The following is a 16,254-nucleotide window of genomic DNA, read 5'->3' as shown; positions in this document are numbered from 1 at the left end:
ACTGGAGCACTGTCCCTTCCCATACCCTAGAAGCTGTTTGTAAATCACACGGAGGCGTCACTTTACATCTTGCAATGACCTGGGCGAGGCATGGGCACAGAGCGGGAGTCCTGGTGGCTTACACCACCTTCGAGGAAATAACGCAGGGAACTGTCTTCCCGGCGGAGGAGACCGGGCTAGACCGGCAGCACCTCGCCTGCGCTCTTCCTCGTATTCCCGCCAGGGGGCGCGCGTGAACTACCACTTGTGCGTAACCCGTTTGGGAGAGTGGGTGAGGATGCTGGTCGCTATGGAAACCGAAGACCCAAGGGCGGCGGGAAGAGACCAGGAGGGGGATGGGGACAGTACTTTGGACTGTTTGTACCAGAGAATCATCAGCCCAGAGCTCGGGGGTGGGGGTAGGGGGAGGGCGGAGGGGACACTGAAAACACTAGAGAGGATGTCGAGAGAAAATTGACATCCTTACCTGACCTTTGACTTCTGTCCCCGAAGTCTTTATAGGAACCCTCCTTCACTACACCTGACACCTCCCCCCGCCCCGCCCCACCCCCATCCCCGTTGGTTTGCGGTGACGCCAGATGGTCTTGGGGTCTCGCCCTCTAGTTTTCTGCTCGGAGCGTTGTGCCTGGACGGTTAGGAACTGTTGAGAGGGATTCTCCTAGGCACACTCCTCTTTCACCACCCTGGAGTCAGGGATACCTGCCGGGTTTTGGCCCGCCTAGACTTAAAGGTTTGTAACCTTCAGGGTGCCCTCACGAAGTCGCTAACTCAATAATTGCTTAGCTCTCTGATACAGTAGTAGGGGAAGTTTCAGGTACCTGAGGATGCTTGTGTGTCGGGACGGAGCGAAGTGGGGCAGGGGGAGGGATAATAAGGGGAAAGTGCCAGAAATAAGCAACTTGTACTTTTAAATATTGTTTGTCACATGTGAGAATTGTTCTGCTCCAGTATTATTGTTCATCCCTTCTTTGCCTGATTTATACTAAGTTTTGCTATACTTATGTCGGTTCGGGGGCGGGGATTCCAGCATCTATAGGGGTTGGTCCTCGGGCATCCTCTTGATGCCTTGGAATCTTAACCTCACAGAATAAGTGGATCGTGGCCATGCCTCCCTTTTGTGTGCCAGCTTATCACTCCACAATTTCCTCAAAGCGTTGGAGTGTTCGTAATAATTCTGAAGCGAGATCAAAAAGATGGAGAAAGATGGACCGGAAACTGTCGTTAAAAACTTAGTGGAGAAACAGGGGTTCCACTTCTCCTTCCTCTTTCTAGTGTTTCCCATTGGTTCCCAAGGTCAAGAATGCCGCTGAGTGCGGACCTCGAACACCCTTGGGGTCTTTCTTGATGACGGTGCCTGACCCAGCACTGTAGAACTATCCCCTGTGTTCAGCGAGCTTGCATGTTACCTCGTAGGCAATCCATAGATGTTAGTTTCCCTGGTGATACAACAGCCTTCAAAAGAGAATACATGACTTCTTCATCAAGTGAATGTTCTGGATTTTTATGATAACAGTTCTAGTTTGATTCTGTGGTAGCAGATACCGTGACCAAAATCAATTTAGGGCAACAAAAGGTTTATTTCGGCTTAAGGGTTGCAGTTCATTGTCAAGGGGGCGGGAACCCTAGAGCCATAGAGAAACGTCACCACTTCCGCCTCACAGGGTTACGCTTAGCTAGCTTTTTGTATAGCCCAGAACTACCTGCAAAGAGAACGGCACTGCCCATAGTGAGCTGGGCCCTCCTACATCAATGAACAAGATAACATCCCCATCATGACCTGTAAAATCCCTCAACAAGACTCCCCTCTCAGGTAACTCTAGGCTGTTTCAGGGTGACAGTTAACTATAAGGCAAGTACTACCTTGATTGTTTCCTTGTTCTTTTCTTTACCCCATAATCCTTTTCTGATGTAGAAGGAGATAAAGTGGTGAGGAGATAGAGAAGGATACCCTAAAAGGAGGAGGAGGAGAGGAAGAGGAAGAGGAGGAAAGGGAGAGATGTATTTCTGTGAAGGCAAAGAAGATAAGCCTGGACATTCACCAAGCACTTGATGCTTGCTTGCTTGCAGGCCTTCTCTTACACAGCCCCAAGCCCCGCCCCCGGCTTGTGCTCCTTATGTTCAACACCGTAAAAGCTGTGTGCGTGTTTCCATTAATCTCATAAAATTCTCTTCCTGGTTATGTTTCATGCTTATGAAATATTATCTATCCATTTGATATTCTTTTTCTGTAGAAAGATCTAAATCAAGGGACAGGAAGTATTGGGGAACGTGTAGTCCTGCTGACTGAGAGAAGTTACAATAGTGTAGTTCTTTCAGACTGTTGCCAGGGTTGTTATTAGCAGTTCTCAATCAGAAGACAGGCCTTGCTGAAGCTTAGAATCTAGAAGAGTTTGGGAACTGTGGCTCAAAAATGTGCCAGTATCTAAACATTTTCATTGACAAGGAAAATGCGTGCTGGGAAGGGAGCTAGGAGCTTGCTTAGCACAGGCAAGGCCCTGAATTAGATTCCCTGTAAGAGAGAAAACACCACATACAGCATCAGCCACCAAAAGATAAAAGATAATGTCATTCACATAGATGCTTCTTAACATGTGGGTCTGAAGAAATGGTTTAATGGTACTGGATAAACTGTGCATTTTCACACTACTGGGGACTATGTACAAATAGACTATATGAAAAGGTATAAAAAATGTTTGGATAACTTTATATGTTATTAGAACTTCTAAAAGGATCAGTTTTGGTTTCTGTTGTTTTACTGCTGGGGTACATTTCTGATTCTGTTTAACAGTTCATCCTGGTGAGACAGAAACCACCTTTCTAAATGTCAAAAAGCATTTCTGGCATAAATGAACCCTTGAATTCCAAAGAATTTTCCTGGGATGGGGAGATGGCCCAGTGGATAAAATGTCCGCTTCTGCTATGCAAGCACAAAGGCCAGCATTTAGATCCCCAACACCCAGTGCCTGGGAGGCAGAGACAGAGCCCAGAACATACTGGCTGGCCGGGCTAGCTAAATTAGCAAGCTGTAGGTCAATATATAAAGCAGAGAGCAATGGAGGAAAACACCCACGGTCAACTTCTAGCCTTTACACATGTACACAGGCACCAGCTCCCACGCACACATCTATACACATGCAAATACAATGCATACCGTACATGCATACACATACAAAATGACTTCCAAAAAAATAAAATACTTAAAACAATCTTGCTTTACAAATTTAGAGCATACACATTTATAGCAACGAAGTAAGGCCACTGGGTGAAAGAAGTAAATATGCAGTGTTTATTGAACATCCAGGATGTAACCAGGTTATGGGCCAGCCTATACTTTTGAATTTCCAAAGACACAGGCTTACTGAAATTACTTTTCAGCATTAAATAACTATAGTTTACTGAAGGTGAATACTATGAATATTTTTAAATGTGTGTGTTGCCTCGTAACCAACATTATAATGACTTCTGTGCCTTTTAAATTGCTCTTTATTTAGCAAGGTTCCTGGAAGTATTGCGTTGTTGCTATGTTATTACCACTGTTTTTGAGCAAACTGCTAGCCGAGCCAGAACTTTCTCTAAAACAGCCCCCCAACCCTTTTAATGAAGGAGATTTGAAGGGGTGTGTGCCATGATTAAACATTCTTTCTATAAGGGCATTCTAGTTGGTGAATTCACTGTTGAAAGGGAAAAAGCCAGAGGAGGGGACCAGTAAGATTTAGCTGTGGAAATAGGAGAAGAAACCATGTGGGTAAATTACAGCAGCAGCAAGAACAAAAGTTACTTCTGCTTATCTGCCATTTTTCTTGCCAATTAAACATTAGGACAATTGCCATATTCAACCAACATCTTTTGGTTACAAGTTTTCTCTCCTGATGGACTCGCGTTCAGAACTGCTGTCATTGCTGAGAATTAGGTCAGTCTCTGTCATTTCATCTCTGTTGATGGGAACTAATCATGCAGCATCAGGAGCCATTTCATATGCCCAGAGAGGTGCTGGGGCAGAAATGAGATGATGAAAGGAGGTGTGAGACACTCTCTAGGTGCTCAGTGTGTACTGACTACACTGACTACACAGACTGACACTGTGTAGATGGGAACACGCTCCATGTCCATCAGTGATTCTACAAAGCCAAAGCGTTGCGGGACAGCGGTCCTTCAGAAGAGAATCGTACTTCCACTTTTACTACATCAACGTCATTTTTCACTGAGAAGCACTTGGGAGAATATTGTTTTGAAATACTTTTTGTCAGGGACAACAATTGTGGCAGAGAGAATCCCAGTTTCAGGAGAGCCTGAAGCCCGGAGTCTTTATGAGCCAGGCTGTTCTCTGCTCACACACTTTGTAAGTCATAAGCATCCATCGTCCACCAGGCAAGTAAGAGCACAGGCACACAAATGCACAAGAGGTGTCACATTTTGGATACCATCAGAGAGAGCAGCACTTGAATAATTCCACTAACCCCTCTCTCTCTCTCTCTCTCTCTCTCTCTCTCTCTCTCTCTCTCTCTCTCTCTCTCCCTCCTCTCTCCTCTCTGGGTTGCTTGTTGGTTTGTGTAAGGTCTGCTGTAGAGTGTCTCTCCCTGTGGCTCTCTGTTTCCATCTTGTTTCTTCTCTGCTGTACAGTTAATGACCAGGAAACATCCTACCCACAAAGCATGCACTAAATACATGTCTGCAGTTACTGCAGACAGATTAGACACTCATTTGTTGGGAATTATACTGGATGAAGCAAGCCCTCCTGGAGATAGCATGCATTTTGTGAATCATCTTTTGCCCTTTGCTGAGGTAGAGATCCTCAAAAGCTCGGCAGCTGTGTTTATGAATGTCCCCACTGTCTGCAGGACATCCTCAAATGCAAAAGTACCTGTTGAGGTACTGTCATGTGCAGTCCAGGTGTCTTGCTAATTTTCTTGAAAGCCTCCAAAACAATGGCAACACACAGTACTGTTTATGCATGCATTATTCATGCTTAATGGCTTGACATTTTCCCTCATATTTTATTAAAATCCTTTGTGGTAAGCTGCAGCTAAGTAACCAATTATGTGTTCAGAGAGTTAAAAACACAACAGCCGTGTAACTGAGGTAATTGAACTAGCCGAGGTCATGTTTACTCCAGCACCAAATGGGGAATGCTGGAGGGGGCCACAGCACTTGATCATTCCCGTATGACTCAGAAAGAGATTAGTCTTGACATTTGTTTTCACTTTTAAATAGAATATAGTAGAGTAAAATATGTTAATAGCAAGTTATTGTCTTAAAATGAACATTGGCATGCTTTTTTGTAAAGATGAAAGTTCTTGTTAAGTAAAACATAATATAAAAACTCAGTATGGCATCAGAAACAAGATGAACCGATTTTTTATCTTAGTTAATAATTTTTATCTTAGTTAATAATTTTTATAAACTATGTGGGTATAATGATACATTTTGGGGTGGAGCCTACTGAATTGTAAATAACTCTCATGTTTAAGAAGACCATTTTGATAGGTTGTTCCTGCTTGTAACTCAGCACCCAAGAGACTGAGGCAGGAGAATTACCACGGGTTCCAGACCGGGCAGGGTTACAGAGTGAGAACTTGTCTCACAAGAAAAACAAAAAAACAAAAACAAAAAGAAAAAAAAACAAAACAGGACACCATGTTAGACACCAATCTTTTTAGATGGGTGTGTACTTGTCTGGAAAACTCTGAGACACAAAGAAAGCATCTCTGGCTTTCTCGGTGCATTAGCAGCAAGTCTGTAAAGAAAAACATGTTTCCACTTCAGAAAGTTTTCCCACTGTGGATCTAGATGACCCTTATAGTCCACATAGACTGAAAACTGGGTTATGCACATCATTGGTGAAGCCGGACCATAGTGAGCCCTATGGACTGAAGTCTACAGCAAGCTGACTTCCACTGTATAGTGCCTGCCATTTAAAGATAATGTATACCTGTAACTGAAGAGTGGAAAAGATACGTGGTTTATATATGTGATACACTACGCAAATACTTTACATAGTCCTTTACCTAAGCTCTCCACCACCCTTTGAATACGGTGACTATGAATCTACACACAAAATGTGGTGATGGGGTCTAGGATTAAGACACATTGTCTGCCTGATTGGTCCACCTACCCAACTATTTACTCAACAAGACTTGTGTCTGCTGCAAGGACACAAAGAAATTGTGCACTGCCCAAGAACGATCACACACTTACTGTAAAGGGTTTCCAACCACTTAAATGATTCCCAAGGTGTTTCCCACCATACCAAACTACAGATACATCGGTAACAGGATGGGCAGTGGGAATCAGGTAAGAATCTTCTAGGAGCCAGGCGTGGTGGCGCACGCCTGTAATCCCAGCACTCGGGAGGCAGAGGCAGGTGAATCGCTGTGAGTTCGAGGCCAGCCTGGTCTACAAAGCAGGTCCAGGACAGCCAAGGCTACACAGAGAAACCCTGTCTTGAAAAACCAAAAAAAAAAAAAAAAAAAGTATCTTCTAGGATGTAATATGAATAAATTAATATAATATTTTTTTAAAAAAAGAATCTTCTAGGAAAGCTAAACTCTGAAAAGTGTGTTTCCGTGTCTACGTCAAACTCATGAGGTATTCCGATTTCATACGAACATCAGTCAGGAGTGGGTCTTGATTTTCACTTTTAAAAAAATATTGACAATTATCTTATATAAAGGTGATTTATAGCTTATGAAAAGTTAAGGAAGCAGCAGCCTTATAGTTAGTTGTTTGTAAATCTCTTAGGTATTTAAAAAATACTTCCAAGTGGTCTCCTTTTTGTGATTTGTATAACAACAAATCCGGCCAAATGCAATTCTTTCAGGCCCTTGCATCTTGGTTCTTAAAAAAGAACAAAACTTTTAAAAATATAATCTTTTCATTCTTTGCATACAATGTGTTTTGATCATATTTTGCTCAACTGTCTCTGGTCCACCCTGCCCTCCACTCCTCACCCCTGACTTCAATGTCATTTCTTTTTTCTTCTTATAACCTAACTGCGTTCAATTTGTGCTGCCCATATACACACACGAGTACAGAGCCATCCACTGGCACAAGAGACTCTTCCTCCCATTGCAGCCCTCAACTGTCAGTAGCTCCTTAGCTGGGGTGAGCCTCCACCATCCATGATAGCCTGTTGACTAGCCTGCTGACTAGGCAACCACACCACTCTGGTTCCTGCAGTGGGCCTGTCATGTCCAGAAGACACTATCTTTCCCCAGTCCTCCCTGACCTCCGGCTCTTACCATCTTTCCACCCCCTCAATGGGATTTTTTAAAAACAGACTTTTACTGAGTTGCTGCTGTACTCAGTACACATCCGCCAAACACTGTGGAGAAATAAACACCTTAAGAAACTTGGGCTTTGGGTCATTGAGAGGAATGATGGGCAATTCGTATACATGGATAACCTAATAGTGTGGCTCACAAGTTCCAGATGGAGTGGAGTGTGTAAGGGATGTGATATCTGGGCCTAAGCACAGAACTCACCAGACTAAACAATCCAACTGCTTGATGGTGCTCCACCCCTGTAGATGACTCTAGATCTGGGGACAAAAGGCAGCCGGATAGAATAGCCAGTCTTAAGCTCCAGGGGTGATTTTCCAGAGTCAGCCCAAGTAGAGGCGCTAAGATGGAGCTGACTCGCTGTGTCTGTTTGCTCTTCAGGTAGACTCCTAGTGGCCAACCAGAACCATGGACAGCTCGGGGAAAGGCAACAAAAAGGAACTGCAGGATGGACCACCAAAAGAAGCGAAGCTGCCTGTCAGCGAGGCCTTTCTGGACTATCAGTGAGTCTGTAGTCTGAATCTAAAGCTGCCCCCATGCAAATGGAGGTATCAAGACCCAAGACTGCCAAGAAAATCGAGATGGATTAGAGCCATCGTACCCTGGTGCCTTGCGCATAGGCCAAGCAGCATACGGGAAACAGTACCCCTCCACTGCGTTGTGGTCTTGTCTATGCAGATAGCAGCTTGCTGGCCTGCCTCCTAAAATACTTTGTGGAATAGTGTAAATTGAGAATGGGAGAGGGCATTTCCCTTTATTTACCTTTCTGTTTCTTTTTTTTTTTTTTTACATTTGTAAGACAGTCCAGCTTGTATTATTCCTAAATAATTACATATCAAATCCAGGCAATTTAGAGAGAGAGAGAGAAAGAGAGAGAGAGAGAGAGAGAGAGAGAGAGAGAGAGAGAGAGTGCCTGTGTGCCAGATGACAACCTCGGCTGTCATTCCTCGGGTATTGTCTACCTTGGTTTTTGGGTTTTGTTTGTTTGTCTGTTTTGTACTTTTTTTAAAGGCAATCTTTGGCCTTGAACTCTTGACAATCTTACTGCCTCAGTCTTTTAAGTTCTGGCATGCACCGCAACTCCTGGCTTAAAAATTATTTTTAACAATGCGAATGTTTCATAATACCTCGCTCTTAGGGGCTAGAGATGTCTTATTTTAACAAATGTCCTCTTGAGAGCTTGTGAGTGTCAACTTTTGGCACCGGGTAGGCGTTGTAATGTGAAATTTCTTAGGGAATTTATGGAGAAGCGTTAGTAAATTTTCAGCTAAGAATGAAATCATTCATGTTTTCATTCAACAAATATTTGCACATTTGCCATGTACAAGACCAAGTGTTGGGCCCAGAATGCAGCGGAGCACAGGACCACCTGGTCCCTGCTGTGATGAACTGTGGAAGCCAGACACGCAGAAACACAGAAAAGGACGTGACCTAGTCAGAGGGTTTGGAAGAGCGAGGTGGAGGAAGCTGTGTGAATTGATCTCTAGAAGAAGGCAGTAAGGGAAGCTAGTGGAAGAATAAGACTTCTGGAAAAGACACAAGGATATGGAAAAGCGTACTCAGGAGGTGGCCGACATGACAATGAAGGCTAGAGGGCAGACCCCAGGGTGTAAGGACCAGAGCAAGTGGAACACTAGGATTAGGAACGGGAAACCATTCACTGGATGGATGCGAGGTTGAAAGTGGGGCCCTGTGATGCTATTGACTGCATCTACAATAAGAAAGTTGTCTTTTCAACAGTCAGAGAAACTCCTCTCCTCCTATAGAAACTCTCACTTGTGTTCACATCTTGTTTAGAAGGCAGAGAGTAAGGGCTCAGAATTCTAGCAGAGAAACAGCGGCTGGGAAGAGCTGTTACGTGAGGTGCCTGTAAGTACTGGCATGGCAGGCACCCTCCTCCTGCATTTCCGGGTGTCCCTGGAATCCCCCGCCTCTCCTTAGCGGTGTAGAAAGGCCAGGCTCTGTGAACACAGCCTGGTCTCTCCCTTGCTCCATGGTCTCTCCCTGGGGTTGACAGTCTTTTCCCTCTTCAACAGAGGTTTGCAAGCAGGCGAACACTAGAAGCCTCTCAAGAGCTGGTGATCGGCATCAAATGACTATTCTCAAGCCTGTGTTCTCTGTCATTTGTAAAAAATGAGCTAAACAATCCTGGGGACTACAACATCCAAAGGCTTGCTGGCCCATGCTCTGCTGGCGACCGTTTGCTCATTCTGGGTGTTCCCTATAACAGAACTGTTGTCACATGGAAAGCGGCCATGTCCACTCTCTCCCCATCCAAGAAAGGGCTGCCCTGGCAGCATCGTGTATTTCTCATCCTGTCCCATGTTGTAATAAAGCAGGGAGCACACAGTAGAGAGTGGTTCCTGGGCTCTGAGCAGCTGAACTTCAAAAATATTATCCAAAGAAAATGAGACTAGGAGGGGTTTTGGTTGTGTGGGTAGAAATGGTTCTTTCTACCTATGTTAAATCTACGTAGCTGTCATGTCTCAGTAATGATTCCCATTTTCTCCTTTATTCCTAGCTTTCCTGCATTGAGAATAGATATAGACAGAGAAATGTGTGTGTGTGTGTGTGTGTGTGTGTGTGTGTGTGTGTGTGTGTGTAGTTGTAGATTTAAAAATTAGAAAATACAAATAAATAAATATGTTTAAGCCAAAAGTTAGTAGAATGGGTAGTTTGTAGGTTTGCTTTTCTATGGAACAGGTAGTTAAAACCCTGGGCCTGAGATGAAGGAGAGCACCACATGGTGATTTTGCTTGGTTCTTCCTTAACAAACCCTGAACACTGAATTTTATGAGACTGTCTCCACGGTCGTACATACTGTAAAAACAGAGTCACTCACTTGTGTAATAATCACTGTTGAGTCCTATCTGGGTGCAAAACCACACTCATGGAGTTAAAGCTAAGATACTACTTTACTTATTGATATAGGAAATAGTAACTTAAATCACTCAAGTGAGAGTTGAGATGCCCGCCATGAATCACGTGCTTTCTGCGCTGACAGCAGCTGCTACTACAGCGCTGCAGTCAGATCGGGCAGTTCCATGCAGACATGGACTCTGCTGCAAGCAAATAAGGCTGGGAGCTTCCCTGGAACATGGCTTTATAACGAGCTGATACTGGAGATGCCATAGAGCAAATGTTTCCAGTGATGGCTTTTATTTTCCCTTTTACACTTTTTCTTTGGCTTTCTATGGTGTAAATAGCTGGATATAGGTTTGGGTATTGTGGGTTTTTTAAAAACATAGAAAAGTATGGAATGTTCTGAAATTCAAATTTACCTTCTGATTTGTTCTGATTTGTTCTATGTACTAATTTTTAAATATACCTTGGATAAAACATACAATAAAATATTTGTGTTTTTTTAAAGTTATCTTTTTTAGGGCTGGAAAGATGGCTCTGGGGTTAAGAACACTTGCTGTTCTTTCAGAGAACCCAGGCTGGATTCCTAGCACCCATAATGTGATTCACAACCATTGGTAACTCCAGTTCCAGGGCATCTGCCCTCCTCTCTGACCTCCATGGGCACCAGGCTCACAAGTGCTGCACAGACATGCATGTACACAAAACACCTATACCCATAAAATAAAAGTAAATTAAAAAATCTTAAAATTTAAAAAGTTGTTCCCATCCTTTAATTTCCAGTGAGATAATTCCCCAGTGAGGGGAAATATGTATATCAGGACATTTTGAAAGTATGGTACGGAAGTGGCAAGATAGCACTTGGCACCATTATGCTTTGTAATAGCACTGGGCGCTTTTTGTCTTGTTGTTGTTGTTTTGTTTTTTGTTTTTGTTTTTGCTTTGGTTTTTGGGGGGGATTTTTTGTTTTTGTTTTTTGAGAAAAGGTTTCTCTGTGTAGCCCTCTTTTGAAAAACAAACAAACAAACAACAACAAAAAGACTGTAATATGTGTAGGTTTATTATTCCCCCTGCTTCCGCCCTCAGCATGACATATAAGATACTAAGGCGCTGGTGGAAGGGATATAGAAGAGGAAACAGTGGAGATAATTCCACACACAGGCGAGTGTGTGCAGTTCTGAAAGTAAGTCCAGTGCTTCCTGGTAAATCGACCCCTTCAGGAAGCCAAGGAAAGTCAAAGTTAAACCTGCAATTGTCACTACTTCCACAAGGGGGCGAAGGAAGTCGAAAACAGTCTGGGCGTCTCCAAGAACTGCAGAGAGTGGTTAGGTCATTCCTGAACCTGGTTCACTGCAGGAAGAGCATGAGGCCAAGCCCTCAGCCATTTGCTCCTAAATGCTCCCAGATTAGAGCCTGTCGACGTTTTCAGATATATAGAAACACAAACTGAACAGCTAAATTAGGGTTCCAGACGAACAAAGATTTTTAGCGTACGCGCATCTCAGGTGAGACCCGGTTTGCTCACTGAGCGGTCCTCACCAGGGAAGGTTCTCAGCTGCCGCCAGGGAGTGAGTTACTCTTGTTAAGTCCATCAGAGGCTCAGTCTCAACACGTGGAGACAGCATACTTGAGAACTTGAGATTTAACTGTTCAAATATTACAGAAATTATGGGAGTGGCCTGCACAGTTGAGGTCACTTTTTATTTGTAATATTTTCAATTTTCACCCTTAAAAATGAGACCTAGAAGTCTTGAGGTATAGCGCAATGACAGAACATTTGTGTAGTATGAAAATGAGGTCCTGGGTTCAGGTGCTAACGCACACACACACACACACACACACATACACAGTCTTGGGCTCAAATTCAGGGTGTCAGTCTTACCTGGAGCACATCAGCCAGGCATCTTGCCCACTCCTAATCTTTTTTATATAGAAGAATAAGGCAAGGGAAAAAGCAGTTGTGTGTCCCGTGTAGTCAGCGGGCAGGCAGGACTAAGCCAGCGGTCTTGGTATTCAAGGTGACTTCGTTTTGAGTATGCCATTGTGTGATTTGCTAACTTTATTCCATGTTTTCTCATCCTCTGGAAGGAGGGGGCCCTAAGTTTCTCTCCCCTGAGTACCCAAGGTCGTAAATATAAGTGAGGCTTTGGAGAGAGTGCTGATAGCACGGGAGATCCAACCAGAACTTGTGAGCACTCTGAGTGCGCCCTTCCTGGGTGATCTCTTATTTTATGCCACATAATAACACACAGAGCGGGCTGAAGGTTTCTCTATCTAACAGCTTGAAATTCCGGGTCCTGAGATTTGATCTGCCTGCAACCTAGAGGCAAAAAAATGGTAAAAAAAAAAAAAAAAAAAAAAAAGCAAGGGCTTTTATTTTTGTTGTTTTGTTTTTGGTTTTTTTTGTGTGTGGGTTTTTTTGTTTTGTTTTGTTTTGTTTTTGTTTTTTTTGTTTTGTAGCTGGGAAATTGTTTCCTAGTCACTAATTGCCTTGATTTAAATTTTGTTTTGAAGCTTTGAAAGTAGCATGCTTCAATATGGCTTTTCCTTTTTAATATTATTATTATTAATTATTTTTTACATATACATTTATATTATTACACATATATCCTACATACAGCAAGAGGAACCATGAAACGATCGGAAATTTATAAATGTTACATTCTTAGTGTTTCGGCTATTGTTGCATACTTTAGTTTTTAAACCAGGGAGTTTGTGGGATGCTATTTCTATAACATGCCTTCAATTTTTTTTTCCAAGACAGGATTTCTCTGTGTAACAGTTCTGTCTGTCCTGGAACTCGCTCTGTAGTCCAGCCTGGCCTCGAACTCATGGAGATCCACCTGCCTCTGCCTCCCAAGTGCTCGGACTAAAGGCGTGCGCCACCACCTCCCGTCACTTCCTCAATTTTTTAAAGCTTGAAATATTCTCCCAATATATATTATAATGAACTAAATAGGTGAAAAACACTAGCTCTTCTTTGATCCCAGCACTTGGGAACCAGAGGTAGGATATCTTGAGTTCAAGGCCAACCTGGTCTAGACAAAGAATTCAAGGCCATCCAGGGCTACATAGTGAGACACCATCTCCAAAACAACCAAAAGCCCAGCAAAAATCACATAGAAGAAGGAGATGCTCATGCCGAAACTGACTTTTGGGACGTCAGTCTAAAATTAAAATGTAGCCTCATCACCTTTCCCTGAGGTACCTAACCTCACACATCTGTTTCTTCTCAGGCGTGAAATAAAGGAGAACGCAGTGGAGCGGGTCATGTTTCACATCAAGAGGCTGAGGGACAAGAACCAAAAGTACCAAGACAGGGTGAGTACGAAGTTGAGCGATAGGTAGGCACTGAGCATGCGTGACCCAACTATGGGTGATAGGTAGGCACTGAGCATGCGTGACCCAACTATGGCCAATCGTGAGGAATGTACCCTAGGAGGCTTGGCGTCGGCTGACTTACAACTTAGTAGGTTTCTTCACACATGTGAGGTGAGCAGCCACTACTGTCGCCACGGTATCGAGGATGTCAGTGGAAGTCAGTTCAGTCATGTTAGATCACGAGGACGGATACCCCGGAAGTCACCTTTACCCTTTGACTTCTTGTTTAACCAAACCGTAAAACACCGCCTCTCTCTCTTCCATCTGTGAATCTTTGTTTCAGCTTTTCCAAGAGCGTGCATATGTAAACGCATGCAGAGCAGCATAATCTCAATTGTTAAAACAACTAATGGGACATGAGAGGATGATTTTGTAAAAAACCAGTTAAAGGGCCACAAGCTCTGTACGTAAAAGCACCTGCTACCGAGCTCGGCAACACTAGTGTGAGCCACAGAACCCACGCGGTGGAAGGAGAGACCAGCTCCCTCAAATGGTCCTCTGATCTCCACATGTGGAGATCTGTGGCATGTGGCCATCCGCATACACACATCCGAGGCAATTAAAATGTTTAACAAGAAGAGTGATATGAATATCAAGGTAACATTGCCTATGCCCATCGCAACAGAAACAACATCTGTAAGCGGTAAACGATAGTGGATCCAAGTTCTGCCCTCAGGCATCACATCCAGAGAGAGACAGTAAGACAGACCTCCTTTCACTGATTTACGTCTCAGAGTCTGGAAACTTCCACAGTAGTTACAGGGTTACACTGGAAAATGTGTAACACAAAAGACAATAATGGAAGAATAAAAGTAAAAACACGAGGCATCAAAAACAAAGAGCAAAGGGTGGGTGTGGCAGTACCCCCCTGTAATCCTAGCGCTTGGAAGGAGAAGGCAGGAAGGTGATATCTCAATCTTGACATTGCTAGGCTTCAGTGCTGACCTGTGGAGCATGCGCAGTAGCCCCTTTGAAGGCCGCTCACTCCTTCATTATTGTCTTTTGTGTTACACATTGTCTAGTGTACTATTTTAACTATTATTTCATTACATTTTAGTTACTTTCTTAGTGACTTTCTTGTTTATCCTGATTAACATCTTAATTTTATGGTAATGTAACTAAGATTAACTTAATTAATACTCAATCAATTAGTAATTAATAACTTGAGATGCCAACTCAATCTCACTAGCATACAAAAATGTTATGCTATGCCTGCCCTCCTCATTTTATAACTGTCATCGACTGGTTGGTAATGAAATTTAGGTCTATATTCATTGATGTAGATAGTTTTTTTTAATAAAATAGTTACCAAAAAATCTAAGTACATGGTTGGTAATGAAATTTAGGTCTATATTCATTGATGTACATAGTTTTTTTTTTAAAGAAAATAGTTACCAAAAAATCTAAGTACATAAGTTTCAGATTTACCTATGCCCTTGCTTGTATCACTGCTCTCGTGTTTTCTCATGAACGGGACCACTGACTTCATTGGTAATTACTGAAGGGTGAGTTGGCGTGTGACTCGTTCTGTCAGTTTTGATTCCTTGATGCACACAGGTAGACAACAAAGGCCAGAATAAGCTTGAAGCCAGTTAAGAACGCATCTTTCTCACTTTGCAAGCCTCGCCGTGTGCCCGCGTGCTGGGCTAGCAGTGTAAGCAGTTGAGCAGATGTTTTTTTTTTTTAACTGCTGCTGATTTCTATGGCAGAATAGACGCTTGAAGGAGGAACAGAACTGGCACATAAGGAATCTCCTAAAAGAACTGAGTGAGGAGAAGAAAGAAGGATTGCCAGCTGTGACGAGAGAGGATGTCGAAGAAGCAATGAAGGAAAAATGGAAGTTTGAAAGAGACCAGGAGGAAAACTTGAAAGGTGAGTTAGGAACTTAGAAAACTGTCATAAACGTTGTACTTGTGAGCTAATGCCTTTGGGTCCCAATGTGTTCAAAATGTTGTGACTATGTTTCAGATTATACCGTGTCTACCACGGTCCACAGAGGTATAAAAGCAGGAGCAGGGAAGAATGAAGTGGGCAGAGGCACTGGAGCCAAGTGAGCAGGGGGGTAGGGCACTGAATAAAAGATGAATTCCACTGCCTCTCAGCCCCGGGGGTGTCCTGTTAAACACACTCTAAGCTCCTCACAAGGGCGGTTTTTTTTTTTTTTAAATTCTGTTGTTGAAGGGCTTTGTTGACCTTAGCTTTGCTTTAGATTTGGGCATGATAAAGTAAATATAATCATGGATGCCCCTCCACCCAATCTGATGGAACCAAGCTCCCTTGTTGGATTGGAGAAAGAGAGATTAGAATTGGGAAAGGAGAATTGGGTAAATGGTTAGAGAGATGGCATACTCTTCCTCTAGGATGCACAGGCGTGTGCAGTTGTGATATGTGCATTTTTATTCCTGTTCTTTCAGCTTACAGTTCTGGCTAGCATCTCCAAAAAGACACGTGTTTTACAATGTCCCTCGAGGTGGGAGTGACATCACAAAGGATGCCCAAGTACTCTGGCTGAACTGCGTTCTGGCAGTGGCTCCAGCAGAGGTGCCCTGTTAGCATCAGGGGACTAAGGACAGGGACACCATGCTATCTTAGGGTTTCTAGTGCTGTGATAAAAACACAATGACCAAAAGCAACTCGAGGAGAAAAGTGTTTATCCCATCTCACAACTCCCAGGTCACAGTCTATCACAGGAGGAAGTCAGGGCAGGAACTTAAGGCAGGAACTACAGCAGAAG

The 16,254-nt window shown here is 43.3% G+C and overlaps 1 protein-coding gene across 2 annotated transcripts in view; it reads left to right on the top strand.

Moving 5' to 3' along the window:
- The first annotated feature begins 396 nt into the window (after positions 1-396).
- Positions 397-16,254, top strand: part of CCDC83 (coiled-coil domain containing 83) — a 42,867-nt gene continuing 27,009 nt past the window's right edge. Inside the window, exons 1-4 of one of the 2 annotated variants that reach the window (XM_084759844.1) lie at positions 397-730; positions 7,659-7,780; positions 13,376-13,460; positions 15,230-15,392. In XM_084759844.1, coding sequence (XP_084615970.1) covers positions 7,686-7,780; positions 13,376-13,460; positions 15,230-15,392 — 343 coding nt within the window. In that variant the 5' untranslated portion in view covers positions 397-730; positions 7,659-7,685. The remainder of the gene's footprint in view (positions 731-7,658; positions 7,781-13,375; positions 13,461-15,229; positions 15,393-16,254) is intronic. The other variant, XM_084759843.1, reaches the window with a different exon arrangement.

This window comes from Acomys minous (assembly GCF_964271855.1).
Source record: "Acomys minous genome assembly, chromosome: 2".
Taxonomy (NCBI): Eukaryota; Metazoa; Chordata; class Mammalia; order Rodentia; family Muridae; genus Acomys; species Acomys minous.
This window is presented reverse-complemented; position numbering and strand designations above follow the sequence as displayed.